This window comes from Fringilla coelebs (assembly GCF_963513975.1).
Source record: "Fringilla coelebs genome assembly, chromosome: 3".
Classification (NCBI taxonomy): domain Eukaryota; kingdom Metazoa; phylum Chordata; class Aves; order Passeriformes; family Fringillidae; genus Fringilla; species Fringilla coelebs.
This window is the reverse complement of record NC_140030.1, coordinates 636440-662838: the sequence shown is the minus strand read 5'-3', so window position 1 is coordinate 662838 and position 26399 is coordinate 636440. Positions and strand designations below refer to the sequence as shown.

The following is a 26399-nucleotide window of genomic DNA, read 5'->3' as shown; positions in this document are numbered from 1 at the left end:
ACTTTAAAATTATACATATAAAATAATTTTCAATAATTTATTTTAAAATTTATTATTATTATTATTTTCCATTGTTTTCTGTCCTTTAAAGAACTCTTTTCGTGGATTGCCCACAGGGTGCCAGGGCCAGAAATACCCCCAGGGTGATTGAGATTTGTTGTATTAAATATATAGATTATGGCTGATACTAATACTAATACTAATAATTATAATTTAATAATCCAGAGTCCTCTAAAAATCTCTTTTTGTGGATTGGCCACAGGGTGTCAGTGCCAGCACCCAGGGTGGTTAAAATTTGTTATATGAAATATATAAATCATGGATGATGGTGGTGATGGTGGTGATGATGGTGATGATGATGATGATGATGATGATGATGATGATAATAATAAAAACTACTTTAATGTAACAAATATTAACCATCCTGCGGTTTCTCTGGCACTGGCACACTGTGGACAATCCATCCTGGCAATTTGAATAGGAGTTGTTCTTTAAAGTACAGACAACTCTGGATTATTATTATTATTGTTGTTGTTGTTGTTATTATTATTATTATTATTTTTATTTTTATTTTTATTTTTATTTTTATTTTTATTTTTATTTTTATTTTTATTTTTATTTTTATTTTTATTTTTATTTTTATTGTATATATTTAATATAAAAATTTAATGTAAAAATATTAACCGCCCTGGGTGCTGGCAGTGGCACACTGTGGACAATCCACAGAAAGAGTTCTTTGAAGGACAGAAAACAATGGAATACAATAATAAAAATAAAAATGAAAATAAAAATAGTAATAATAACAATAATAACAATAATAGCAATAATAACAATAATAACAATAATAACAATAATAACAACAATAACAATAACAATAACAATAACAATAACAATAACAATAACAATAACAATAACAATAACAATAACAATAACAATAATAAATGGGATCTATCAGTATTCCAGAGCTTTCTGTCCCTCACAGGACCCCCCCTCACTGTGGGTTGTGCCCAGCATGCCGGTGCCAGCCCCAGGGCACGCAGAGCCCCACAGGTGGCACCGGTGACACTGGTGACACTGGTGACACTGTGCCGGGCTGTGACCCCCCGCTGTCCCCAGGTCCCTGCGGGGTGAGCAGCCCCCGGAGGTGGCACTGGTGACCCTGGTGACACTGGTGACCCTGGTGACCCTGGTGACACTGGTGACACTGTGCCTGGCTGGGACCTCCCGCTGTCCCCAGGTCCCTGCGGGGTGAGCAGCCCCCGGAGGTGGCACCGGTGACCCTGGTGACCCTGGTGACCCTGGTGACACTGGTGACACTGGTGACACTGTGCCCGGGCTGGGACCTCCCGCTGTCCCCAGGTCCCTGCAGGGTGAGCAGCCCCCGCAGGTGACACTGGTGACCCTGGTGACCCTGGTGACACTGGTGACAGTGTCCCTGCAGGATGAGCAGCCCCCAGCCCGGGGCCGTGCTGCGGGGGCACACAAAGCCGAGCCTGGCTGAGCCCGGCCTAGAGCCGCTCCTTGGGTTTATTGCTCACCTTTCCTTTCTGAGCCCCAGCTGCTGAAACAGCTGCAGGAATTGGGGCAGCAGGGAGGGCAGGGAAGGTCACTGCTGTCACCTCCTGCTGTCACCTCCTGCTGTCACCCGGCTGTGCTGCAGGGGACCTGTCCTGGCTGCTGGGGCACTGCAGAGGGCTCAGTGTTCCCATCACTCCTTAGGAAAAACACCAGCCTCTTGTTTTTAAAATTTTAAAAATTAATATTTAATTAATTCATTTTAAAATTAATTTTAAAATTAATTTTAAATTTTATTTTAAATTCACTTAAATTTAATTGAATTAATTTTTAATTGAATTGAATTAATTTTAATTTAATTGAATTAATTTTAAAATTAACTTTACAATAATTTTAAGTTTAATTTAATTTAAAATTAATTACTATCTAATTTAATAGTAATAAAATTGTTATATAATTAGCAATATAATTAGAGTAGTTTGGACAATTTGCATTAGGACAGTACGAGACAATAAAAACAATAAAATAAAACAATAAAGACAATAAAAAAGAGTTACAGACAGTCCAGGTACCTCTTTCTGGGCAAAATAAGCCCAAAAAAGGACCCACGTTAGCAGAGGATGAACCCTTAAAAGCAACAGCCTGTTGCATGTTCACACACCTCATCCATGGTGCATAAATTCCATTCACACACAGGATTCTGTCTGGGCAGTGCCAGCTTCTTCCTCTGAGTCCTGACAGCGCCTTCAGGGCTGAGTGAGGCAGGGAGAAGTTCATTTATTCAGATAATGGAGCAACAAATTCTCTTTCTCTGAAAGATTGAGGTGTCCTGTGGCTGCTGCCTCAGTGAGAGTACCTCATTCCTTTCTTAAAAAAATATCTCACATTCATAGTTTCTATTTTAACATTATGTTATAACCTAAAAGTGTATTTAACAGTTTCTATTTTAACATTATGTTATAACCTAAAACTGTATTTAACAGTTTCTATTTTAACATTGTGTTATAACCTAAAAGTGTATTTAACACACTCCTTGAGAAAATGAATACAGCATCACTTTCTAACATCACACATATAATATTCATGTTACTATTTGCCAAAAGCCAATCACAAAATCGACATTTTTCACAGCACAGCCACCTGTCCTGCCCTCCCCTTTCCCTCTCTCTGTCCCCCAAAGCTCCTCCTGCTCTGAGCTCTGCAGGATGCCAGGTTTTGGTGCTCAGATACAGAAAAAGTGGATTTTTTTCCACTGCCAAAAAAGTGGACTTTCGGTGCTCAGACACAGAAAAAGTGGATTTTTTTCCACTGCCAAAAAAGTGGATTTTTGGTGCTCAGACACAGAAAAAGTGGATTTTTTGCCACTGCCAAAAAAGTGGATTTTTTTGCCGTACCTGGGGGCAGCGGGGAATTGTCCCCTCCAGTGTTGGAGCCAGGGTGACTTTCAGAGAGGAGAATCTCCTCCCTTGTCTCTCCTCTCTCTCTCCCCCAAAGCTCCTCCTGCTCTGAGCTCTGCAGGATGCCAGGTTTTGATGCTCACAAACAGAAAAAGTGGATTTTTTTCCTCCATGGGGATTTGTCCCCTGCAGGTTTTGGTGCTGAGCTTCCCTGCAGGTGTTTGACAGGGGAGAAGGGCAGTGCTGGAGCCAGGGTGACTTTCAGAGGAGAATTCCCTCCCTGGGAGCTCTGCCCCAGCCTGAGCTTGTCTCTCCTCTCTCTCCCATGTCCCTGGCACAGGCAGAGGAAGGATGAGCTGGAGCAGAGGATGTCAGCCCTGCAGGAGAGCAGAAGAGAGCTGATGGTGCAGCTGGAGGGGCTGATGAAGCTGCTCAAAGTAAGGAACCCAAGGCACAGCATCCCTCCCTCCCTCCCTCCCTCCCTCCCTCCCTCCCTCCCTCCCTCCCTGGCTGCTCTGGGCTCCCTGCTCTGCTGCCACTCCCCAAAAACCCTCCCTGAGCTGGCCAAAAGCCGTTTCCTTGCCAAAAGCTGGAGGTTGAGTTCCTGCCTATAGTTATAGTTATTTTTATAATTATTTTTATTTTTAATATTTATCTTTAATTTTATTTTTATATTTTTATATTTGGGAAAAGCAAGCTGGAGGTTAAGTTCCTGCCTATAGTTATTTTTATTTTTATGTTTATGTTTATTTTTATTTTTATTTTTATTTTTATTTTTATTTTTATTTTTATATGTATTCTTTTATATTGGGAAAAGCAAGCTGGAGGTTGGGTTCCTGCTTATATTTACATTTACATTTACATTTATATTTCTATTTATATTTATGTATAGTTATAGGTATAGTTATAGGTATAGTTACATTTCTATTTATGCATAGTTATAGTTATAGTTATAGTTATAGGTATAGTTATAGGTATAGTTATAGTTATAGTTATGTACAGTTATAGGTATAGTTATAGGTATAGTTACATTTCTCTTTATGCATAGTTATAGGTATATTTATATGTACAGTTATAGGTATAGTTACATTTCTATTTATGCATAGTTATAGATATATTTATATTTATATGTACAGTTATAGGTATAGTTACATTTCTATTTATGCATAGTTATAGTTACATTTCTATTTCTGTACAGTTCTAGGTGTAGTTCTAGGTGTAGTTCTATTTCTCTTCTATTTCTCTATTTGTGTTTATTCCCCGCTGAGGGGGCTGGGGGTGACCCCCCTGTCCCCCAGCTTTCCGTGTCTGTGCCTTCCCAGCCCTGGGACTGACCCCAACTCTGCCGGCAGGATTTCCCTTCCAGGCAGCTCGGAATTCCTGCCTGGCCCTGGGGCAGGAATGGGACAGGGATGGGGCAGGGATGGGGCAGGGACAGAGCAGGAATGGGGCAGGGACGGGGCAGGGATGGGGCAGGGATGGGGCAGGGATGGGGCTGGGATGGGGCTGGGATGGATCAGGAATAGAGCAGGGATGGGGCAGGGATGGGGCAGGGATGGGGCAGGAGTGGGGCAGGGACGGGGCAGGGATGGGGCAGGGATGGGGCAGGGATGGGGCAGGGATGGGGCTGGGATGGATCAGGAATAGAGCTGGGATGGGGCAGGGATGGGGCAGGGAAGGGGCAGGAATGGGGCAGGGATGGGGCAGGGATGGGGCAGGAATGGGGCAGGGATGGGGCAGGGGCAGAACCAGGGGCAGAGGCAGGGGCAGGGGCAGGCGCAGGGACAGGGGCAGGCGCAGGGGCAGGGGCAGAGCTGGGGCAGGGGCAGGGGCAGAGCCAGGGGCAGGGGCAGAGCCAGGGGCAGAGCTGGGGCAGGGGCAGAGGCAGGGGCAGGGGCAGAGGCGAGGGCAGAGGCAGGGGCAGGGGCAGGGGCAGAGCCAGGGGCAGAGCTGGGGCGGGGGCAGGGGCAGGGGCAGAGCTGGGGCAGGGGCAGAGCTGGGGCAGGGGCAGAGGCAGGGGCAGAGCTGGGGCAGGGGCAGGAGCAGGGGCAGGGGCAGGGGAAGAGGCAGGGGCAGAGCTGGGGCAGGGGCAGGGGCAGGGGCAGAGGCAGGGGCAGGGGCAGGGGCAGAGGCAGGGGCAGAACCAGGGGCAGAGCCAGGCTCCCTCCCTCCCTCCGTCCCTCCCTCTGTCCCTGCTCAGGATCCCCCGGCCCTGCTGCCCCAGGCTCTGCTCTGCTCCTGCTGCTGCTGTTCATTTCCAGCTCTCTCACTTCCCGCGCTTTCAGCCCTGCCAGACAGGATTCTCCCCCGCCAGGTTTCAGCTCCTCTCATCACTTGGAGCCCCTCAGAGCTGTTGATGTATAATTTACATCAGCTGTGAAGCTTTTATGGGGTTTTGTCCATTTCCTTATGCAGTGTTTTTTACATTTTTAATGCTGCCTTCATTTCGCCGCTCGGGGCCGGGTTCAGCTCACCCAGCCCTGCCTGCCTGAGGGTTTGGGGCCTCAGATCCCTCTCTGAGGGGAAGGAGAGGGGGCAAAGGAGAGGGGTCAGCCATGCAAGGACATTCCATAGCCTCTTATCAGCAGGTGTCCCCTCCATGCAGGGACATTCAATCCTTGATATCAGCAGGTGTGTCCCCGGAGGGAGGAGTGGGTGTGGAAGAGATAAGGAAAACTGCCCCCTGAACAGGAGACAGCTGCCATCCAGATGGCAAATAGAATACAATTCTATTTAGAATAGAATAGAATAGAATAACAGAATAGAATAGAATAGAATAGAATAGAATAGAATAGAATAGAATAGAATAGAATAGAATAGAATCAATAAATAAAATAGAATAAATAAATAGAATAAAATAGAATGCAGTGGAGAAGCCGTGCTGGTGTTCCAGAATCTCCAGATTCTATCCAGGTAGGAATGCTTGGCTCCTCCCTCTGGGCTCACATCTCCCAATGGGATGCTGTAGCTCTTATCAGCAGTGAAGGGACATTCCATAGCCTGTTATCAGCAGGTGTCCCCTCAATGCAGGGACATTCCACAGCCTGTTATCAGCAGGTGTCCCCTCAATGCAGGGACATTCAATCTCTGTTATCAGCGGGTGTCCCCTCCATGCAGGGACATTCCATCCCTGTTATCAGCAGGTGTCCCCTCCATGCAGGGACATTCCATCCCTGTTATCAGCAGGTGTCCCCTCCATGCAGGGACATTCCACAGCCTGTTATCAGCAGGTGTCCCCTCCATGCAGGGACATTCAATCCCTGTTATCAGCTGATGTGTCCCCTGAGGGAGGAGTGGGAGCGGAAGAGATAAGGAAAACTGCCCCCTGAACAGGAGACAGCTGCCATCCAGATGGCAAATAGAATACAATTCTATTTAGAATAGAATAGAATAACAGAATAGAATAGAATAGAATAGAATAGAATAGAATAGAATAGAATAGAATAGAATAGAATAGAATAGAATAGAATCAATAAATAAAATAGAATAAATAAATAGAATAAAATAGAATGCAGTGGAGAAGCCGTGCTGGTGTTCCAGAATCTCCAGATTCTATCCGGGTAGGAATGCTTGGCTCCTCCCCCTGGACTCACATCTCCCAATGGGATGCTGCAGCTCTTATCAGCAGTGAAGGGACATTCCATAGCTGTTATCAGCAGGTGTCCCCTCAATGCAGGGACATTCAATCCCTGTTATCAGCAGGTGTCCCCTCCATGCAGGGACATTCCATCCCTGTTATCAGCAGGTGTCCCCTCCATGCAGGGACATTCCACAGCCTGTTATCAGCAGGTGTCCCCTCCATGCAGGGACATTCCATAGCTGTTATCAGCAGGTGTCCCCTCCATGCAGGGACATTCCACAGCTGTTATCAGCAGGTGTCCCCTCCATGCAGGGACATTCCATAGCTGTTATCAGCAGGTGTCCCCTCCATGCAGGGACATTCCATCCCTGTTATCAGCAGGTGTCCCCTCCATGCAGGGACATTCCACAGCCTGTTATCAGCAGGTGTCCCCTCCATGCAGGGACATTCCATCCCTGTTATCAGCAGGTGTCCCCTCCATGCAGGGACATTCCACAGCCTGTTATCAGCAGGTGTCCCCTCCATGCAGGGACATTCCATCCCTGTTATCAGCAGGTGTCCCCTCCATGCAAGGACATTCCATAGCCTGTTATCAGCAGGTGTCCCCTCCATGCAGGGACATTCCATAGCTGTTATCAGCAGGTGTCCCCTCCATGCAGGGACATTCCATCCCTGTTATCAGCAGGTGTCTCCTCAGAGGGAGGAGTGATTGTGATCACTCAGAGAGAGATGAGGCACACTGCCCCCTTGACACCAGGCAGCTGCCCTGCAGATGGGGATAAAATACATCCTGCCTTGCAGTCTGGGACAGGGGGTCTGGGCAGGGCAGGGGCTGGGGGGACGATCCTGGGGGTCCCTCCCAGGCCAGAATATTCCATGGTTCCAGGAAAGAGATCTGTGCAAGGCCCTCCAGGGCTGTCCCCTGAGGTTCAGCCATTGTCCCCACACTGTGGTGGTGGCACTCTGAGCAGGGAGAGGCCCTGGGCAAGGTCCCTTCCCGGCCAAACCAGTCCTGGCTCTGTGATTTCTGACTATTCTGCTTTTGTGATTTCTGACCAGTCTGTGATTTCTGACCCTTCCCAGTCTGTGATTTCTGACCTTTCTGTGATTTCTGACCATTCTCTGATTTCTGAGCATCCCCATTCTGTGATTTCTGACTATTCTGGTTCTGTGATTTCTGACCATTCCCTTCCTGTGATTTCTGACTGTTTGCCATTCTGTGCTTTCTGCCCCTTCTGTGATTTCTGACCATTTCTGACCATCCCCATTCTGTGATTTCTGACCATGCTCTGATTTCTGACCATTTCTGACCCCATTCTCTGATTTCTGACCATTTCTGGCCATCCCCATTCTGTGATTTCTGACCCTTCTGTGATTTCTGACCGTTCCCATTCTGTGATTTCTGACCATTCCCTGATTTCTGACCATTCTGTGATTTCTGACAGTTCTGTGATTTCTGACCATTTCTGACCATCCCCATTCTGTGATTTCTGACAGTTCTGTGATTTCTGACCATTTCTGACCATCCCCATTCTGTGCTTTCTGACCGTTCTGTGATTTCTGACCATTTCTGACCATCCCAGTTCTGTGATTTCTGACTGTTCTGGTTCTCTGATTTCTGCCCCTTCTGTGATTTCTGACCATCCCCATTCTGTGATTTCTGATCATTCTGTGATTTCTGTCCCTTCTGTGATTTCTGACCATTTCTGACCATCCCCATTCTGTGATTTCTGACCATTCTGTGCTTTCTGCCCCTTCTGTGCTTTCTGACCGTCCCGATTGTCTGTTGGGGTTCACTGACCCCCCTGGGCTCCTGCCCTGCTGTTCTGGCCCCTCACAGCCCTCCCCAGGCTGCTGCAATTGGGTCAGGATTGGGGTTTCTGAGTGTTCCCCACAACTCCTCCCCTGCCAGTGCTGACCCTTCTGCCCGGGCTTCCAGTTCTGGGAATTTCTGCCATGCCAGGCTGGCCTGGGAGGGCAGGCTGGTTCTGGAAGTGTCCATGGCCAGGATTTACAGGGCTGGAGCCCCCTGGGGTGGTGGGAGGGGTCCCCAGGTGGGATTTCAGGGATTTCCCCACCTGAGCCCCACTGGGGCTGCGGCTCCATCCATCATTGATCCCCTGATCCCCACAGCCCCCCCGGCTGTGCTGAGGGTCCCTGGGGACCCCCGTGGGCCCCTCCTCTGGCAGCTCCCTGGAAATCCAGCAGACAGGTCCCATTTCCCTCCTGCATTTCCTGCCTGGCCATTTCCTCCCTGATTTATCCTGCCCTGCTCAGCCCCAGCCAGCCCAGCCCTGCTCGCAGGGATTTCCACATCTGTGCTCAATGCCAGGGCCTCGTTTTTCAAAGCAACAACTTTTTTTTTATTTTATAGAGAGGAGGTGATTGAAGATCTTTTCCCTGCCCTGGGTCCCCATCTGGTCCCGCTGCTGGTGGGAGGCACCAGGGGAAATTTGGGACGTGGGGAGGGCCAGGCCCCACACCTGCCAAACAACACCAAAGACACACCTGAAGGGACCCCAAGTCTTGGCCAAAAACCCCAAAATATCTGCTCAAACCCTCAGAATTGTCCCCCAGGCCGGGTGGGAAAGCAGCTCTCAGCGGCTGCTTCAAATTAAGGGAAAGGTTCTGGTTAATCCTGCTCAGATGGGAGATCAGCAGGGGAAGGGTGATAAATGGGCTCGTGGATTTCCAGGCCAGAAGGAGCTTTGATCCCAGGGTTTTAATTCCATGACCTGGATTTCTGGGGGGCTGTGCAGGGCCAGGCTGCAGGGAGTCACCAGGGAGGGCTGGCACTGGGATGGACAGGGGCCACCAGCCCCTCCTGCAGCCCTTGTGCCCCACACAGGGTCACACCCCGCTGGCTCCCGTCTGCCAGGACAAAATCCACGGAAACCTCAGAATTCCCAAGGCCTGGGTGACATTCTGCTCCTTCCCAGCAGCTCTGCTGTGGCTGAGGGCAGGATGTGCCTCCACCAGCCCTGCTCAGCCACAGGGGACATTCCCCTGCTTCAAAAGGGGACAAATCCACCTGAATTCCACCTGTATCTTTGTACTGAGCCATGCTTGCAGTGCAGGAGCTGCTCTCCCTGCTCAGCATCCCTGCTCCTCGTCCTCTGCCCTCCCTGCTCTCCCTGCTCCTCGTCCTGTACCCTCCCTGCTCCCTTCAGAAGGGGACAAATCCACCTGAATTCCACCTGTATCTTTGTACTGAGCCGTGCTTGCAGTGCAGGAGCTGCTCTCCCTGCCTGCCCCTCTCTCCCTGCCCCTGCTCTCCCTGCTCCTCGTCCTGTGCCCTCCCTGCCCCTCTCTCCCTGCCCCTGCCCTCCCTGCCCCTGCTCTCCCTGCTCCTCGTCCTGTGCCCTCCCTGCCCCTCTCTCCCTGCTCCTGCTCTCCCTGCTCCTTGTCCTGTGCCCTCCCTGCCCCTCTCTCCCTGCTCTCCCTGCTCCTCATCCTGTGCCCTCCCTGCTCCCTTCAGAAGGGGACAAATCCACCTGAATTCCACCTCTTTCTTTGCACTGAGCCGTGCCTGCACTGCAGGAGCTGCTCTCCCTGCCTGCCCCTCTCTCCCTGCCCTCCCTGCCCCTCTCTCCCTGCCCCTCTCCCTGCCCCTCTCTCCCTGCTCCTCTCTCCCTGCCCCTCTCTCCCTGCCCCTCTCTCCCTGCCCCTGCCCTCCCTGCCCCTCTCTCCCTGCCCCTCTCTCCCTGCCCCTCTCTCCCTGCTCCTCTGTCCCTGCCCCTCTCTCCCTGCCCCCTCTCCCTGCCCCTCTCTCCCTGCCCCTCTCTCCCTGCCCTCCCTGCCCCTCTCTCCCTGCCCCTCTCTCCCTGCCCTCCCTGCCCCTCTCTCCCTGCCCCTCTCTCCCTGCCCCTCTCTCCCTGCCCTCCCTGCCCCTCTCTCCCTGCCCCTCTCTCCCTGCCCTCCCTGCCCCTGCCCTCCCTGCCCCTCTCTCCCTGCCCCTCTCTCCCTGCTCCTCTCTCCCTGCCCCTCTCCCCCTGCCCCTCTCTCCCTGCCCCTCTCCCCCTGCCCCTCTCTCCCTGCCCTCCCTGCCCCTCTCTCCCTGCCCCTCTCTCCCTGCTCCTCGTCCCGTGCCCTCCCTGCTCCCTCGGCCCTCGCCGTGCCCTGGCAGTGCCAGGGGAGCTGCCCCAGGGGCACCTGGTGCTGCTGGGGCTCTGTGCTGCCACTCTTGTGTGTTTGGGCATCCCAGGGGGTGGATCTGGATTTCGATTTGGATGCTGTTTATGGATTTGGGGTCTGTTGGCCTCAGGTCTGCAGCAGGACCCATATATATATAATATACATATAATCTGAGGATTTGAGGATCATGGCACGGTTTGGGTGGGAAGGGAGCACAAATTCCCTCCTGGCATGGGCAGGGCACCTTCCCTGTGCCGGGCTGAGGCCATGGCAGCCCTGGGTGTCCCCTCCTGTGGCCAGGGATCCCTGCTGGCACCCCACGTGGGCACCACCGGCGTGGGACAGTGGCACAAACATCCCCTGTGCCGCCCCCAGCCCGCTGCAGGTGCTGGCACCCCGTGCTGGCCTTCCCTGGGTGTTTTGGGTGAAATCACCCTTTTCACACCATCACTGATCCTTCCTCTCTCTCTCTCTCCTCCTTTTCCCCTCCTCTCCAGGAAGAAGAGCAGAAGCAGGCAGTAAGTTGACTTCACTTTTTTTTTTACCCCCCCTTCCTGCATGAAATCCATTTTCTGTTAATTGCCTTGTATGCAAATGAGCCCTGGGGATGGGTGGGGGGCTTTTTCTGGAGCAGAGCCTCCCTCAGCTCCCAGCAGAGCGTGGCTGGTGTCTGTGTGTCTGTGTGTCTGTGTGTCTGTGTGTCCCGGAGTTATCCCCTCTCCCTTTCTGGGGAAGTTCATCGCCCCGGGCTGCTGAGGCTGCTGTGGAACCGTGCCTGGGAGCAGGGATTCTGGTTTGGAGAGATCCCTGGCAGGGTTCCACGGCCCGAGAGAGCTTTCCTGTCTCTTCAGGAACCCTTTCATTCGCCTCCTTGCCACATGCAAGCCCACGCAGGAAAAGCAATTAATGACTTCATATTGCGGGCACAGCTCCGTGCCCTCCGGCCCGGGGAGGAGCTGGAGGAGCGGGAGGGAGTGGGAGGGAGTGGGAGGGAGGGACACCTGGGCTTGCTGGGTCCTGTTCTCGGGATCCGCTCCAGAGGGAGCCCTTGGCTGTGGCTGCCTGCGCTCTCGGAGCAGCCAGATGTTGGTGCTGCTCTCGGAGCAGCCAGATGTTGGTGCCGCGCTCAGAGCAGCCAGATGGTGGCGCTGTGCTCAGAGCAGCCAGATGTTGGTGCTGCTCTCGGAGCAGCCAGATGTTGGCGCCGTGCTCGGAGCAGCCAGATGGTGGTGCTGTGCTCAGAGCAGCCAGATGCTGGTGCTGCTCCTGGCAGCACCCAGATGTTGGTGCTGCTCTCGGAGCAGCCAGATGTTGGTGCCGTGCTCGGAGCAGCCAGATGGTGGCGCCGTGCTCGGAGCAGTCAGATGTTGGTGCTGCTCTTGGAGCACCCAGATGTTGGTGCCGCTCTCGGAGCACCCAGATGTTGGTGCTGCTCTCGGAGCAGCCAGATGTTGGCGCTGTGCTCGGAGCAGCCAGATGTTGGTGCTGTGCTCAGAGCAGCCAGATGTTAGTGCCGCTCCCGGCAGCACCCAGATGTTGGTGCTGCTCTTGGAGCAGCCAGATGTTGGTGCCGCTCCCAGCAGCACCCAGATGGTGGCGCTGTGCTCGGAGCAGCCAGATGTTGGTGCTGTGTTCGGAGCAGCCAGATGTTGGTGCTGCTCTTGGAGCAGCCAGATGGTGGTGCTGTGCTCGGAGCAGCCAGATGTTGATGCCACTCTCGGAGCACCCAGATGCTGGCGCCGCTCCCGGCAGCACCCAGATGTTGGTGCCGCTCTCGGAGCACCCAGATGTTGGCGCTGTGCTCGGAGCAGCCAGATGTTGGTGCCGCTCCCGGCAGCACCCAGATGTTGGTGCCATGCTCGGAGCACCCAGATGTTGGTGCCGCTCCCGGCAGCACCCAGATGTTGGTGCCGCTCTCGGAGCACCCAGATGTTGGTGCCGCTCCCGGCAGCACCCAGATGTTGGTGCCATGCTCGGAGCACCCAGATGTTGGTGCCGCTCCCGGCAGCACCCAGATGTTGGTGCCGCTCTCGGAGCACCCAGATGTTGGTGCCGCTCCCAGCAGCACCCAGATGTTGGTGCCATGCTCGGAGCACCCAGATGTTGGTGCTGTGTTCGGAGCAGCCAGATGTTGGTGCTGCTCTTGGAGCAGCCAGATGGTGGTGCCATGCTCGGAGCAGCCAGATGTTGATGCCACTCTCGGAGCACCCAGATGCTGGCGCCGCTCCCGGCAGCACCCAGATGTTGGTGCCGCTCTCAGAGCACCCAGATGTTGGTGCCGCTCCCAGCAGCACCCAGATGTTGGTGCCGCTCTCAGAGCACCCAGATGTTGGTGCCGCTCCCGGCAGCACCCAGATGTTGGTGCCGCTCTCGGAGCAGCTCTGCGGCGTTCGCGGACGCCGTTTCCGTTCCACCCAGAGCTGTGACGAGCGTTAATCGGTGTTTGCACCCTGGGGCTGCCCTCTGCTCCTCACAGACTGACGGCGTGCTGGGCACGGTGCCCGGCGTTCCTGGGGCTCCTTTTGGGGGAAATGGACATTTGGGGCAGCGCCTGCTGCTGGGAACGCTCGGTTTTCCTGGGCTGGAGTGGCCCCGCGGGGCTGTGCCAGGCCGGGCTGTGCTGAGAGGGGACCTTGCCCTGAGCCCCTCCCTCGGGAATCCGGCAGGGCTGGGTGGGAAGGGGCCCCAAACCCCACCCGGTGCTACCCGTGCCAGGGCAGGGACACGCCACTGTCCCAGGGCCGGGGATCCAGGGCAGCCCCTGCCCACCCCCCCAGGGAAGGATTTGTGCTGCGTCCCACCCAAGGCCCTCCCTGGCTGCGGGATTTTCTGGGGTCCCTGTCATTGGAAGCAAAGGAGGAATCTGACTCCATGTTCTTAGAAGGCTATCATATCTTATCATATCATATCATATCATATCATATCATATCATATCATATATATCATATCATATCATATCATATCATATCATATCATATCATATCATATCATATCATATCATATCTATATATCATATCATCATATCATATCATCATATCATATCATATCATATCATATCATATCATATCAATCATATCATATCTATCATATCATATCTATCATATCATATCATATCATATCATATCATATCATATCATATCATATCGATCATATCATATCATATCATATCATATCATATCATATCTATCATATCATATCATATCATATCTATCATATCATATCAATCTATCATATCATATCTATCATATCATATCTATCATATCGTATCATATCATATCATATCATATCTATCATATCATATCTATCATATCATATCATATCATATCATATCATATCATATCAATCATATATATAATATCATATCTATCATATCATATCATATCATATCATCATATCATATCTATCATATCATATCATATCTATCATATCATATCTATCATATCATATCATATAATATCATATCACTTTATATATAAATTAATCTTATATATTTATATAAAATTAATAAAATTTATATAAAATTTAATTATATATATTTAAATGAAATTCACAATTTAAATATAAATTAATTTTATATATTTATATGAAATTATTAACATTTTAATATAATTTACTTTTTATATTTATATAAAATTATTAATTTCTAAAATAAAATCGGTTATATATTTATATAAAATTAATAAACTATATACAAAATTAATTGTATATATTTATATGAAATTAATATTTTTTTATATAAATTAGTTTTTATATTTATATAAAATTAATAGAATTTTTATGTAAGTTAATTTTATATATTTTTATGAAATTAATACATTTTATATAAAATTAATTTTATATAAATTTATATTCGATTCTTTTCTATTCTATTCTATTCTATTCTATTCTATTCTATTCTATTCTATTCTATTCTATTCTATTCTAATTATGCTATACAAAAAAATAGAGAGAGGATGCAGCCAGGGCTACAAAGAATGACAATGAAAACTCGTGACCTTGTCCAGCCGGGCCCTGGCAGGAGGGGTTGGGATTTGGGGGCTCGGGAGCTGCCCCAGGGATGTCCTGGGGGAAGGGGGACAGCCAGGGCACCCCTGTCTGTGTGACACTGGGGGAAGGGGGACAGCCAGGGCACCCCTGTCCTGTGTCCCTGCAGTGTCACACAGGTGTGGGGGAAGGGGGACAGCCCAGGGCACCCCTGTCCTGTGTCCCTGCAGTGTCACACAGTGTCACTGGGGGATGGGGGACAGCCAGGGCACCCCTGTCCTGTGCCACTGCAGTGTCACACAGTGTCACTGGGGGATGGGGGACAGCCCAGGCCACCCCTGTGCTGTGTGACACTGGGGGAAGGGGGACAGCCAGGGCACCCCTGTCTGTGTGACACTGGGGGACAGGGGACAGCCAGGGCACCCCTGTCCTGTGCCACTGCAGTGTCACACAGTGTCACTGGGGGAAGGGGGACAGCCCAGGCCACCCCGTCCTGTGTCCCTGCAGTGTCACACAGTGTCACTGGGGGAAGCTGCTCCCCTCTGGCTGGGAAGGGAAGGTTGGGAAGGTTGGGAATCCCAGGACAGATTGGGAATCCCAGGACAGGCTGAGGAATCCCAGGACAGGCTGGGAATCCCAGGACAGGCTGAGGAATCCCAGGACAGGCTGAGGAATCCCAGGTCAGGCTGAGGAATCCCAGGACAGGTTGGGAATCCCAGGACAGGCTGAGGAATCCCAGGACAGATTGGGAATCCCAGGACAGGCTGGGAATCCCAGGACAGGCTGGGAATCCCAGGTCAGATTGGGAATCCCAGGACAGTCTGGAAATCCCAGGACAGGCTGGGAATCCCAGGACAGGCTGAGGAATCCCAGGACAGATTGGGAATCCCAGGACAGATTGGGAATCCCAGGACAGGCTGGGGAATCCCAGGACAGGCTGAGGAATCCCAGGACAGGCTGAGGAATCCCAGGACAGATTGGGAATCCCAGGACAGATTGGGAATCCCAGGACAGGCTGGGAAATCCCAGGACAGGCTGAGGAATCCCAGGACAGGCTGGGAAATCCCAGGACAGGCTGGGAATTCCAGGACAGATTGGGAAAATCCCAGGACAGGCTGGGAATCCCCTTCAGGCTCCCCTGTTGCCCCCCAGCCCCCTCAGGGACCCCTGGGGCTGCGGAAAGTTCCAGATTTCCTGTGCTGACAGACCCCACCCTGCTTTGGAGGTGCTGGCTTGAGATCAATTTGAATTTTAATGTTTTTAATGGTTTTTTTGTGTTACAGGGAAATAGAGGGGGTTTCTTATGGTTTTATCAGGGGGTTTTAGTTTTAAGATTAAGGCTTTTGTGGGGTTTTTAAGGGATTTTTTTTTTTTGTTTTGATGTTTTTATGTTAGGTGTTTTATATGTTTGTATTTTGGGGTTTATTTATTTGAGGGATGATTGAAGTAATTAAATGTTTTGTTTGGAGTTTGTAGATGGTTATTTGGAGTTTGTGTGGGAATTGTGGTTGGGGTTGGGTTAGGATGGGTAGTAGGGCTGGTTTTGGGATTTTTGCATTTAATTTTAGCTGCGGGGTTATGTTTTATTTGGTGTTTGTGGTTGGAGTTGGGTTAGGAGTGGTTGTAAGGCTGGTTTTGCATTTTTTGTATTTAATTTTAGCTGCAGGGTTATGTTTTATTTGGTGATTGTGGTTGGGATGGTGTTAGGCTTGGTTGTAGGGCTGGTTTTGGGTTTTCTTGTGTTTAATTTTATCTGCAGGCTTATGTTTTATTTGGTTGGGAATTGTGTTGGGAATTATGTTTTATTTGGTTATTTATTTGTGGTGGGAATTGTGGTTGGGGTTGGGTTAGGATGGGTTGTAAGGCTGGTTTTGCATTTTTTTGTATTTAATTTTAGCTTCAGGGTCATGTTTTATTTGGTTGGGAATTGTGTTGGGAATTATGCTTTATTTGGTTATTTATTTGTGGTGGGAATTGTGCTTGGGGTGGTGTTAGGGTTGGTTGTAGGGTTGTTTTTGGCATTTTTTGTATTTAATTTTAATTGTAGAGTTATGATTTATTTGGTGTTTGTGGTGGGAATTGTGGTTGGGGTTGGGTTAGGATGGGTTGTAGGGCTGGTTTTGGGGTTTTTGTATTTAATTTTAGCTGCAGGGTTATGTTTTATTTGATGTTTGTGGTTGGAGTTGGGTTAGGAGTGGTTGTAAGACTGGTTTTGGGTTTTCTTGTGTTTAATTTTAGCTGCAGGCTTATGTTTTATTTGGTTGGGAATTATATTTTATTTGGTTATTTATTTGTTGTGGGAATTGTGCTTGGGGTGGTGTTAGGGTTGGTTGCAGGGCTGGTTTTGCATTTTTTGTATTTTATTTTAGTTGTAGAGTTATGATTTATTTGGTGTTTGTGGTGGGAATTGTGGTTGGGGTGGTGTTGGGATTGGTTGTAGGGCTGGTTTTGGATTTTTTGTATTTTATGTTTTATTTGATGTTTGTGTGGGAGTTGTGGTTGGGGTTGGGGTAGGGTTGGTTATAGGGCTGGTTTTGGGTTTTCTTTTGTTTAATTTTAGTTGTAGGGTCGTGTTTTATTTGGTTGGGAATTGTGTTGGGAATTATGTTTTATTTGGATATTTCTTTGTGGTGGGAATTGTGCTTGGGGTTGGGTTGGGATTGGTTGTAGGGTTGGTTTTGCATTTTTTGTATTTAATTTTAGCTTCAGGGTTATGTTTTATTTGGATTTGTGGTTGGGGTTGGGTTAGGGTTGGTTGTAGGGTTGGTTTCAGATTTTTTGGTACTTAATTTTAGTTGTAGGTTTATGTTTTATTTGGTTGGGAATTATGCTTTATTTGGTTATTTATTTGTGGTGGGAATTGTGCTTGGGGTGGTGTTAGGGTTGGTTGTAGGGCTGGTTTTGGGTTTTCTTGTGTTTAATTTTAGCTGCAGGGTTATGTTTTATTTGGTGATTGTGGTTGGGGTGGTGTTAGGCTTGGTTGTAGGGCTGGTTTTGGGTTTTCTTGTGTTTAATTTTATCTGCAGGCTTATGTTTTATTTGGTTGGGAATTGTGTTGGGAATTATGCTTTATTTGGTTATTTATTTGTGGTGGGAATTGTGCTTGGGGTTGGGTTAGGATGGGTTGTAGGGCTGGTTTTGCATTTTTTTGTATTTAATTTTAGCTTCAGGGTCATGTTTTATTTGGTTAGGAATTGTGTTGGGAATTATGTTTTATTTGGTTATTTATTTGTGGTGGGAATTGTGGTTGGGGTGGTGTTAGGGATGGGTTGTAGGGCTGGTTTTGGATTTTTTGTATTTAATTTTAGTTGTAGAGTTATGATTTATTTGGTGTTTGTGGTGGGAATTGTGGTTGGGGTGGTGTTGGGATTGGTTGTAGGGCTGGTTTTGGATTTTTTGTATTTTATGTTTTATTTGATGTTTGTGTGGGAGTTGTGGTTTGGGGTTGTGTTGGGATTGGTTGTAGGGCTGGTTTTGGGTTTTCTTGTGTTTAATTTTAGTTGTAGGGTCGTGTTTTATTTGGTTGGGAATTGTGTTGGGAATTATGCTTTATTTGGTTATTTATTTGTGGTGGGAATTGTGGTTGGGGTTGGGTTGGGAGTGGTTGCAGGGCTGGTTTGGCATTTTTTGTATTTAATTTTAGCTGCAGGGTTATGTTTTATTTGGATTTGTGGTTGGGGTTGGGTTAGGGTTGGTTGTAGGGTTGGTTTCAGATTTTTTTGTACTTAATTTTAGTTGTAGGGTTATGTTTTATTTGGTTGGGAATTATGCTTTATTTGGTTATTTATTTGTGGTGGGAATTGTGGTTGGGGTTGGGTTAGGATTGGTTGTAGGGCTGGTTTTGGCATTTTTTGTATTTAATTTTAGTTGTAGAGTTATGTTTTATTTGGTGTTCTGGTGGGAATTGTGGTTGGGGTGGTGTTGGGATTGGTTGTAGGGCTGGTTTTGCATTTTTTGTATTTAATTTAATTTTAGCTGCAGGGTTGTGTTTTATGTTCAGGGTGTTCAGGGATAGTTCAGGGTGCTCAGGATGGTTCAGGGTGTTTAGGGTGTTTCAGAGATGGTTCAGTGTGATTCAGGGATGGTTCAGGGTGCTCAGGATGGTTCAGGGTGCTCAGGATGGTTCAGAGTGTTCAGGTGTTTCAGAGATGGTTCAGGTTGTGTTCAGGGTGCTCAGGATGGTTCAGGGTGCTCAGAGATGGTTCAGGGTGCTTAGGGTGTTTCAGGGGTTGTTCAGGTTGTGTTCAGGCTCAGAGATGGTTCAGGTTTTGTTCAGGTGTTTCAGGGATGGGTCAGTGTGTTTCAGACATGGTTCAGGGATGGTTCAGGGTGCTCAGGGATGTTTCAGGGATGGTTCAGGTTGTGTCCAGGGTGCTCAGGGATGGTTCAGGTTGTTCAGGATGTTTCAGGGATGGTTCAGGCTATGTCCAGGGTGCTCAGGGATGGTTCAGGTTGTGTTCAGGTGTTTTCAGGGGTTGTTCAGGTTGTGTTCAGGGTGCTCAGGATGGTTCAGGGTGCTCAGGGATGGTTCAGGTTGTGTTCAGGTGTTTTCAGGGGTTGTTCAGGTTTTGTTCAGGCTCAGGGATGGTTCAGGTTGTTCAGGATGTTTCAGGGTGTTTAGGATGTTTCAGGGATGGTTCAGGGTATGTCCAGGGTGCTCAGGGATGGTTCAGGGTGCTCAGAGATGGTTCAGGTTGTTCAGGGATGTTTCAGGGATGGTTCAGGATATGTCCAGGGTGCTCAGGAATGGTTCAGGTTGTGTTCAGGTGTTTCAGAGATGGTTCAGGGTGTGCCCAGGGTGCTCAGGGATGGTTCAGGCTGTGTTCAGGTGTTTCAGGTTTTGTTCAGGTGATTCAGGGATGGATTCAGGGATGGTTTGGGTTGTGTTCAGGCTCAGAGATGGTTCAGGGTGTTTAGGTTGTTTCAGGGATGGTTCAGGTTTTGTTCAGGTGTTTTCAGGGGTTGTTCAGGTTGTGTCCAGGGTGCTCAGGGATGGTTCAGGTTGTGTTCAGGGTGCTCAGGGATGGTTCAGGTTGTGTTCAGGTGTTTCAGGGATGGTTCAGAGTGTTTAGGTTGGTTCAGAGATGGTTCAGGGTGTGTCCAGGCTGCTCAGGGATGGTTCAGGTTGTTTAGGATGTTTCAGGGTGTTTAGGTTGTTTCAGGGATGGTTCAGGGTGTTCAGGATGTTTCAGGGTATTTAGGGTGTTTCAGGGATGGTTCAGGTTTTGTTCAGGTGTTTTCAGGGGTTGTTCAGGTTGTGTCCAGAGTGCTCAGGGATGGTTCAGGGTGCTCAGGGATGGTTCAGGGATGGTTCAGGTTGTTTAGGATGTTTCAGGGGTTGTTCAGGTTGTGTCCAGGGTGCTCAGGGATGGTTCAGGTTGTTTAGGATGTTTCAGGGGTGGTTCAGAGTGTTTTAGGGATTGTTCAGATTGTTTAGGGTGTATCACAGATGGTTCAGACTGTGTTCAGTTTCAGGGACTGTTCAGATTATTCAGGGTGCTCAGGGATGGTTCAGATTGTTCAGGATGTTTCAGGGTGTTTAGGGTGTTTCAGGGATGGTTCAGGCTGTGTTCAGGTGTTTCAGGTTTTGTTCAGGTGATTCAGGGATGGATTCAGGGATGGTTTGGGTTGTGTTCAGGCTCAGAGATGGTTCAGGGTGTTTAGGTTGTTTCAGGGATGGTTCAGGTTGTGTTCAGGTGTTTCAGAGATGGTTCAGGGATGGTTCAGGGTGCTCAGGGATGGTTCAGGGTGCTCAGGGATGGTTCAGGTTGTGTCCAGGGTGCTCAGGGATGGGTCAGTGTGATTCAGGGGTTGTTCAGGGATGGTTCAGGGTGCTCAGGGATGGTTCAGGTTGTGTTCAGGTGTTTCAGAGATGGTTCAGGGATGGTTCAGGGTGCTCAGGGCAGACCCTGCAGCCGAGCCAGGGCACAGCCCTGAGTGAGCTGAACCCTCAGCCCTGGCTCAGCACAGCCCAGACCTCCAGCCAACCCTGGGACAGGAGAGTCCTCAACCTCCCAGAGCCCTGGCAGAGGAGAATTCCCAACTTTCCAAAGCCCTGGAGAGAATTCCCAACTTCCCCGAGCTGTGCTGGGTGCTGGGCGTGCCCTGTGCTCCCTGAGCTGGGTCAGCAGAGAGCCCTGGGTGGGTCAGTCCTGCTCTGGGATGGGTTAGTCCTGCTCTGGGATGGGTTAGTCCTGCTCTGGGATGGGTTAGTCCTGCTCTGGGATGGGTTAGTCCTGCTCTGGGATGGGTTAGTCCTGCTCTGGATTAGGCTGGGATGGGTTAGTCCTGCTCTGGGACGAGCTGGGATGGGTTAGTCCTGCTCTGGGATGGGTTAGTCCTGCTCTGGGATGGGTTAGTCCTGCTCTGGATTAGGCTGGGGTGGGTTAGTCCTGCTCTGGGACGAGTTGGGAGGGGTTAGTCCTGCTCTGAATTAGGCTGGGATGGGGTTAGTCCTGCTCTGGGATGGGTTAGTCCTGCTCTGGCATGAGGTGGGAGGGGTTAGTCCTGCTCTGAATTAGGCTGGGATGGGGTTAGTCCCCATGCTCTGGAGTGAGCTGGGATGGTTTAATCCTGCTCTGGAGCAGCAGAGAGCCCGGGAATGAGTTTAATCCTGCTCTGGATTAAACTGGGATGGGTTTAATCCTGCTCTGGAGTAAGCAGAAAGCTCTGGGATGGGTTTAGTCCTGCCCTGGAGCAGCAGAGGGCCCTAGTTCAGCTTTAATCCTGCCCTGGAGCAGCAGAGGGCCCTGGTTCAGCTCTAATCCTGCCCTGGAGCAGCAGAGGGCCCTGGTTTAGCTCTAATCCTGCCCTGGAGCAGCAGAGGGCCCTGGTTTAGCTCTAATCCTGCCCTGGAGCACAGAGGGCCCTGGTTCAGCTTTAATCCTGCCCTGGAGCACAGAGGGCCCTGGTTTAGCTCTAATCCTGCCCTGGGGAGCAGCAGAGCAGTTTTGCTGCCAGGGGCTGTGCTCTGCCCGGCCCAGCCCAGCCCAGCCCAGCCAGGGCACAGAGCCCAGCCCAGCCCAGCCCAGCCCAGCCCAGCCCTGCTCCATTCATGCCTGCCCTCAATCGCATTCCTGGGCCCTGAGTCAGCCCTGGGTTTGTTCCCTTCCCGGTCTGCGCTCCTGCCTTCAGCACAGCCAGGGCACAGAGCCCAGCTCAGCCAGGGCACAGAGCCCAGCCCAGCGCAGCCCAGCACAGCCAGGGCACAGAGCCCAGCCCAGTCCAGCTCAGGGGCACAGAGCCCAGCCCACCTCAGCCCAGCCCATCCCAGCCCGGCCCTGCTCCATTCATGCCTGCCCTCAATCGCATTCCTGGGCCCTGAGTTAGCCCTGGGTTTGTTCCCTTCCCGGTCTGCGCTCCTGCCAGCAGCCCTGCCAGGGCACAGAGCCCAGCTCAATCCTGCCAGGGCACAGAGCCCAGCTCAGCCAGCGCACAGAGCCCAGCCCAGCCCTGCCAGGGCACAGAGCCCAGCTCAATCCTGCCAGGACACAGAGCCCAGCCCAGCACAGGGGCACGGAGCCCAGCTCAGCCCTGCCAGGGCACAGAGCCCAGCTCAGCTCAGGGGCACAGAGCCCAGCTCAGCCCAGGGCACAGAGCCCAGCTCAATCCTCCCAGGGCACAGAGCTCAGCTCAGCTCAGGGGCACAGAGCCCAGTCCAGCCCAATCCAGCTCAGGGGCACAGAGCCCAGCCCAGCCCAGCCCAGCCAGGGCACAGAGCCCAGCTCAGCCCAGCCCAGCCCAGCCAGGGCACAGAGCCCAGCCCAGCCCTGGGCACAGAGCCCAGCTCAGCCCAGCCCAGCCAGGGCACAGAGCTCAGCCCAGCCCAGCCCAACTCAGGGGCACAGAGCCCAGCTCAGCCCAGCCCAGCCAGGGCACAGAGCTCAGCCCAGCCCAGCCCAACTCAGGGGCACAGAGCCCAGCCCAGCCCAGCCAGGGCAGAGAGCCCAGCTCAGCACAGCCAGGGCACAGAGCCCAGCCCAGCCCAGCCCAGCCCAGCCCTGCTCCATTCATGCCTGCCCTGAATCACATTCCTGGGCCCTGAGGCAGCGCTGAGCCCTCCCCACACTCGGCAGAGCTTGTTCCCTTCCCGGTCTGTGCTCCTGCCTTCAGCACAGCCACGGCACAGAGCCCAGCTTAATCATCCCAGGGCACAGAGCCCAGCTCAGCACAGCCAGGGTGCAGAGCTCAGCCTTGCCCAGGGCACAGAGCCCAACTCAATCCAGCCACGGCACAGAGCCCAGCTCAGCCACGGCACAGAGCCCAGCTCAGCCCTGCCAGGGCACAGAGCCCAGCCCAGCTCAGGGGCACAGAGCCCAGCCCAGCCCAGCTCAGCCCAGCCAGGGCACAGAGCTCAGCCCATCCCAGCCCAGCCCAGCTCAGCCCAGCCCAGCCAGGGCACAGAGCCCAGCCCAGCCCTGCCAGGGCACAGAGCCCAGCTCAGATAGGGCAGAGAGCTCAGCCCAGCCCAGCCCAGCCCAGGGCACAGAGCCCAGCTCAGCTCAGGGGCACAGAGCTCAGCCCAGCCCAGCCAGGGCACAGAGCCCAGCTCAGCCCAGCCAGGGCACAGAGCCCAGCTCAGCTCAGGGGCACAGAGCCCAGCCCAGCCCAGCCCAGCCAGGGCACAGAGCCCAGCCCAGCCCAGCCCAGCTCAGCCCAGCCCTGCCAGGGCACAGAGCCCAGCCCAGCCCTGCCAGGGCACAGAGCCCAGCTCAGACAGGGCACAGAGCTCAGCCCAGCCCAGCCCAGCCATGGCACAGAGCCCAGCACAGCCATGGCACAGAGCCCAGCTCAGTACAGCCCAGTTCAGGGGCACAGAGCTCAGCCCAGCCCTGCCAGGGCACAGAGCTCAGCCCAGCCCAGCCCAGCTCAGGGGCCCAGAGCCCAGCTCAGCCCAGCCCTGCCAGGGCACAGAGCCCAGCTCAGCCCAGCCCTGCCAGGGGCACAGAGCTCAGTTCAGCCCAGCTCAGCTCAGCCCAGCCAGGGCACAGAGCCCAGCCCAGCCCAGCTCAGCCCAGCCCAGCCCAGCCTAGCCCAGCCAGGGCACAGAGCCCAGCCCAGCCCAGCCCAGCCCAGCTCAGCCCAGCCCAGCCCAGCCTAGCCCAGCCAGGGCACAGAGCCCAGCCCAGCCCAGCCCAGCCCAGCCCAGCCCAGCACAGCCCAGCCCAGCCCAGCCCAGCCCAGCCTGCCCGGGCAGGGATCACCCTGGGAGGGGTTTCAAACCCCTCTGGGGGGGGGGGGGGAGGGGTTCTCCAGTTTCTGAGCAGCCCCTGCCTGGAAATGCTTCCAGTTCACCCTCTGGAGGGTTCTGGAGGTTTGTTATTTTGTGCCTTTGAAGGTGTGGGACCTGTGGGATGGGGATGGCAAAGGGAGCAGCCTGGGGTGGTTCCAGGGCACCTGCAGCTCCTGGGGGGTGTGAGGGGGCTGTGAGCTCTGATGAACTCGGGGTCAGGGGGTTCCCCCGTGGGGAGACCCTGCTGGAAAGGACAGGGGATGCCCTGGCACTGGGGGCTGCGTGGGATCCCAGGAGGATGGAGGGGATGGGGTGGGAAGGGACCCCAGAGCCATGGCAGGGACACTGCCACTGTGCCAGGGTGTGCCAGTGTCCAGCCTGGCCTTGGGCACTGCCAGGGACCCAGGGAGGGCACCCTGTGCCAGAGAACAATTCCCCATTCCCAATCTCCCATCCAGCCCTGCCCTCTGGCACTGGGAGCCATTCCCTGGGTCTGTCCCTCTGTCCTTGTCCCCAGTCCCTCTGCAGCTCCTTTCCCCCTCTGGAGCCCTGCAGATCCGAGCTCTTCCAGCAGGAAATCTGCTCTGGAGCAGGAGGAAGGCGCAGTGCAGGATTCCTGCCGCTGCAGGGACGCTGTCCCTGTGCCATCCCCCAGCTGTGGCGCCCCTCGTGTGGCTGCCAGGGTGGGAAATGCTGGGGAGGGACTGGGGAGGGTGCTCATTAACGCTGGCAGGGTGTTAATGATTAGCAGTCATTAACCTCCCGGGGTGTTAATGGTTCCCCTTTATTTGGGCAGCCTGGGAGGGGGACAGGGACAGCCCGGTGTGCCAGCCCCTGTGCCCAGGGCAGGTGCCCAGGGAGGGCAGGGGCTCCTTGAGCACCTTCAGAGCCCCTGGCAGGGCCTGGAGGGGCTCCAGGAGAGCTGCAGAGGGACTGGGGACAAGGACAGAGGGACAGACACAGGGAATGGCTCCCAGTGCCAGAGGGGTGGATGGGAGATTGGGAATGAGGAATTGTGCCCTGGCAGGGTGGGCAGCCCTGGCACAGGGTGCCCTCCCTGGACCCCTGGCAGTGCCCAGGGCCAGGCTGGACACTGGCACACCCTGGCACAGTGGCACTGTCCCTGTCATGGAAGGGCTGGCCCTGGCTGGGCTCTGAGCTCCCTGCCCACCCAGCCCAGCAATGTTCCAGAACAGCAGGAACGTTCCAGAGCAGCAGGAAAGTTCCAGAGCAGAGCAGGAATGTCCCAGGGACAGCAGGAATGTCCCAGAGCAGAGCAGGAATGTTCCAGAACAGAGCAGGAATGTCCCAGAACAGAGCAGGAATGTTCCAGAACAGCAGGAATGTCCCAGAGCAGAGCAGGAATGTTCCAGAGCAGAGCAGGAATGTTTTAGAACAGCAGGAATGTCCCAGAACAGAGCAGGAATGTTCCAGAACAACAGGAATGTCCCAGAGCAGAGCAGGAATGTTCCAGAACAGCAGGAATGTTCCAGAACAGCAGGAATGTCCCAGAACAGCAGGAATGTCCCAGAACAGAGCAGGAATGTTCCAGAACAGCAGGAATGTCCCAGGCACAGCAGGAATGTCCCAGAACAACAGGAATGTTCCAGAACAGCAGGAATGTCCCAGAGCAGAGCAGCAGTGTCCCTGCAGGTCACTCAGCATGCAGCACCAGGGATTCTTGCTCAGGTCCATCCTGCAGGACCCAGCCAGCACGACCTGCTGTGGGAGGGAGCACCCTCAGAGCCCCCCAGTGCCCCCAGTGCCCCCAGTGCCCCCCAGTGCCCCCAGTGCCCCCAGTGCCCCCCTCCCTGTCCCAGGGCTCCCCTCCCTGTCCCAGTGCCCCCCTCCCTGTCCCAGGGCTCCCAGTGCCCCCAGTGCCCCCAGTGCCCCCCTCCCTGTCCCAGTGCCCCCAGTGCCCCCCTCCCTGTCCCAGGGCTCCCAGTGCCCCCAGTGCCCCCCTCCCCGTCCCAGGGCTCCCAGCCCCTCCAGCCTGCCCTGGGCTGGTTTATCCCTCCCATCAAGGATCTCACTGCTGAGAGCAGGGTGGGATTTCCCTTGCAGACCCTCTCCTCTGTGGGTGCTGCCCCCTTGTCCCCTGTCCCGAGGCCCTCGGGGTGTGCTGGTGGCCTCCTCCCGTCCCTCCCCTGGTGCCCTGGAGCGTTTGCTGCCACGTTTGGGGACGGAGGAGCCGGTGGCCGTCGTGTTTCCGCCCAGGGCAGGGCCTGCCGTGCCTGCAGAGGTGTTCCTCCAGGATTTGCAGTGGCTCTGGCAGGGCCTGCCTTTCCTTGTTTGTTTGGCCCCGGGGAAACGTGGTGCTGAGTCTGGCAGGGCCCAGGGCAGGATTCTGGAACGTTCTCCTGCGGCGTCTTTTCTTTGGGCACGGGCTGGAAGTGGTTAAAGGAGCGTCCTGGTGGAGGCCAGGATGTGAAATATTTATTGCTTCCCTGCTGGATTTCCCAGCCCTGCTGGCTCTGCTGGGGCTGTGCTTGCTCCCAGTGCTCCAGGGGCTGCGGGGAGCACGGGCAGCTCTCGGTGTGACCCAGCACTCCATCCC

At 52.8% G+C, this 26399-nt stretch overlaps 1 protein-coding gene across 1 annotated transcript in view; it reads left to right on the top strand.

Annotated features, from left to right (window-relative positions):
* The window catches only part of DTNB (dystrobrevin beta), a 173493-nt gene that overhangs the window by 84073 nt on the left and 63021 nt on the right, over nt 1-26399 (top strand). The window contains exons 16-17 of the mRNA XM_084201896.1: nt 3253-3349; nt 11124-11144. Coding sequence (XP_084058022.1) covers nt 3253-3349; nt 11124-11144 — 118 coding nt within the window. The remainder of the gene's footprint in view (nt 1-3252; nt 3350-11123; nt 11145-26399) is intronic.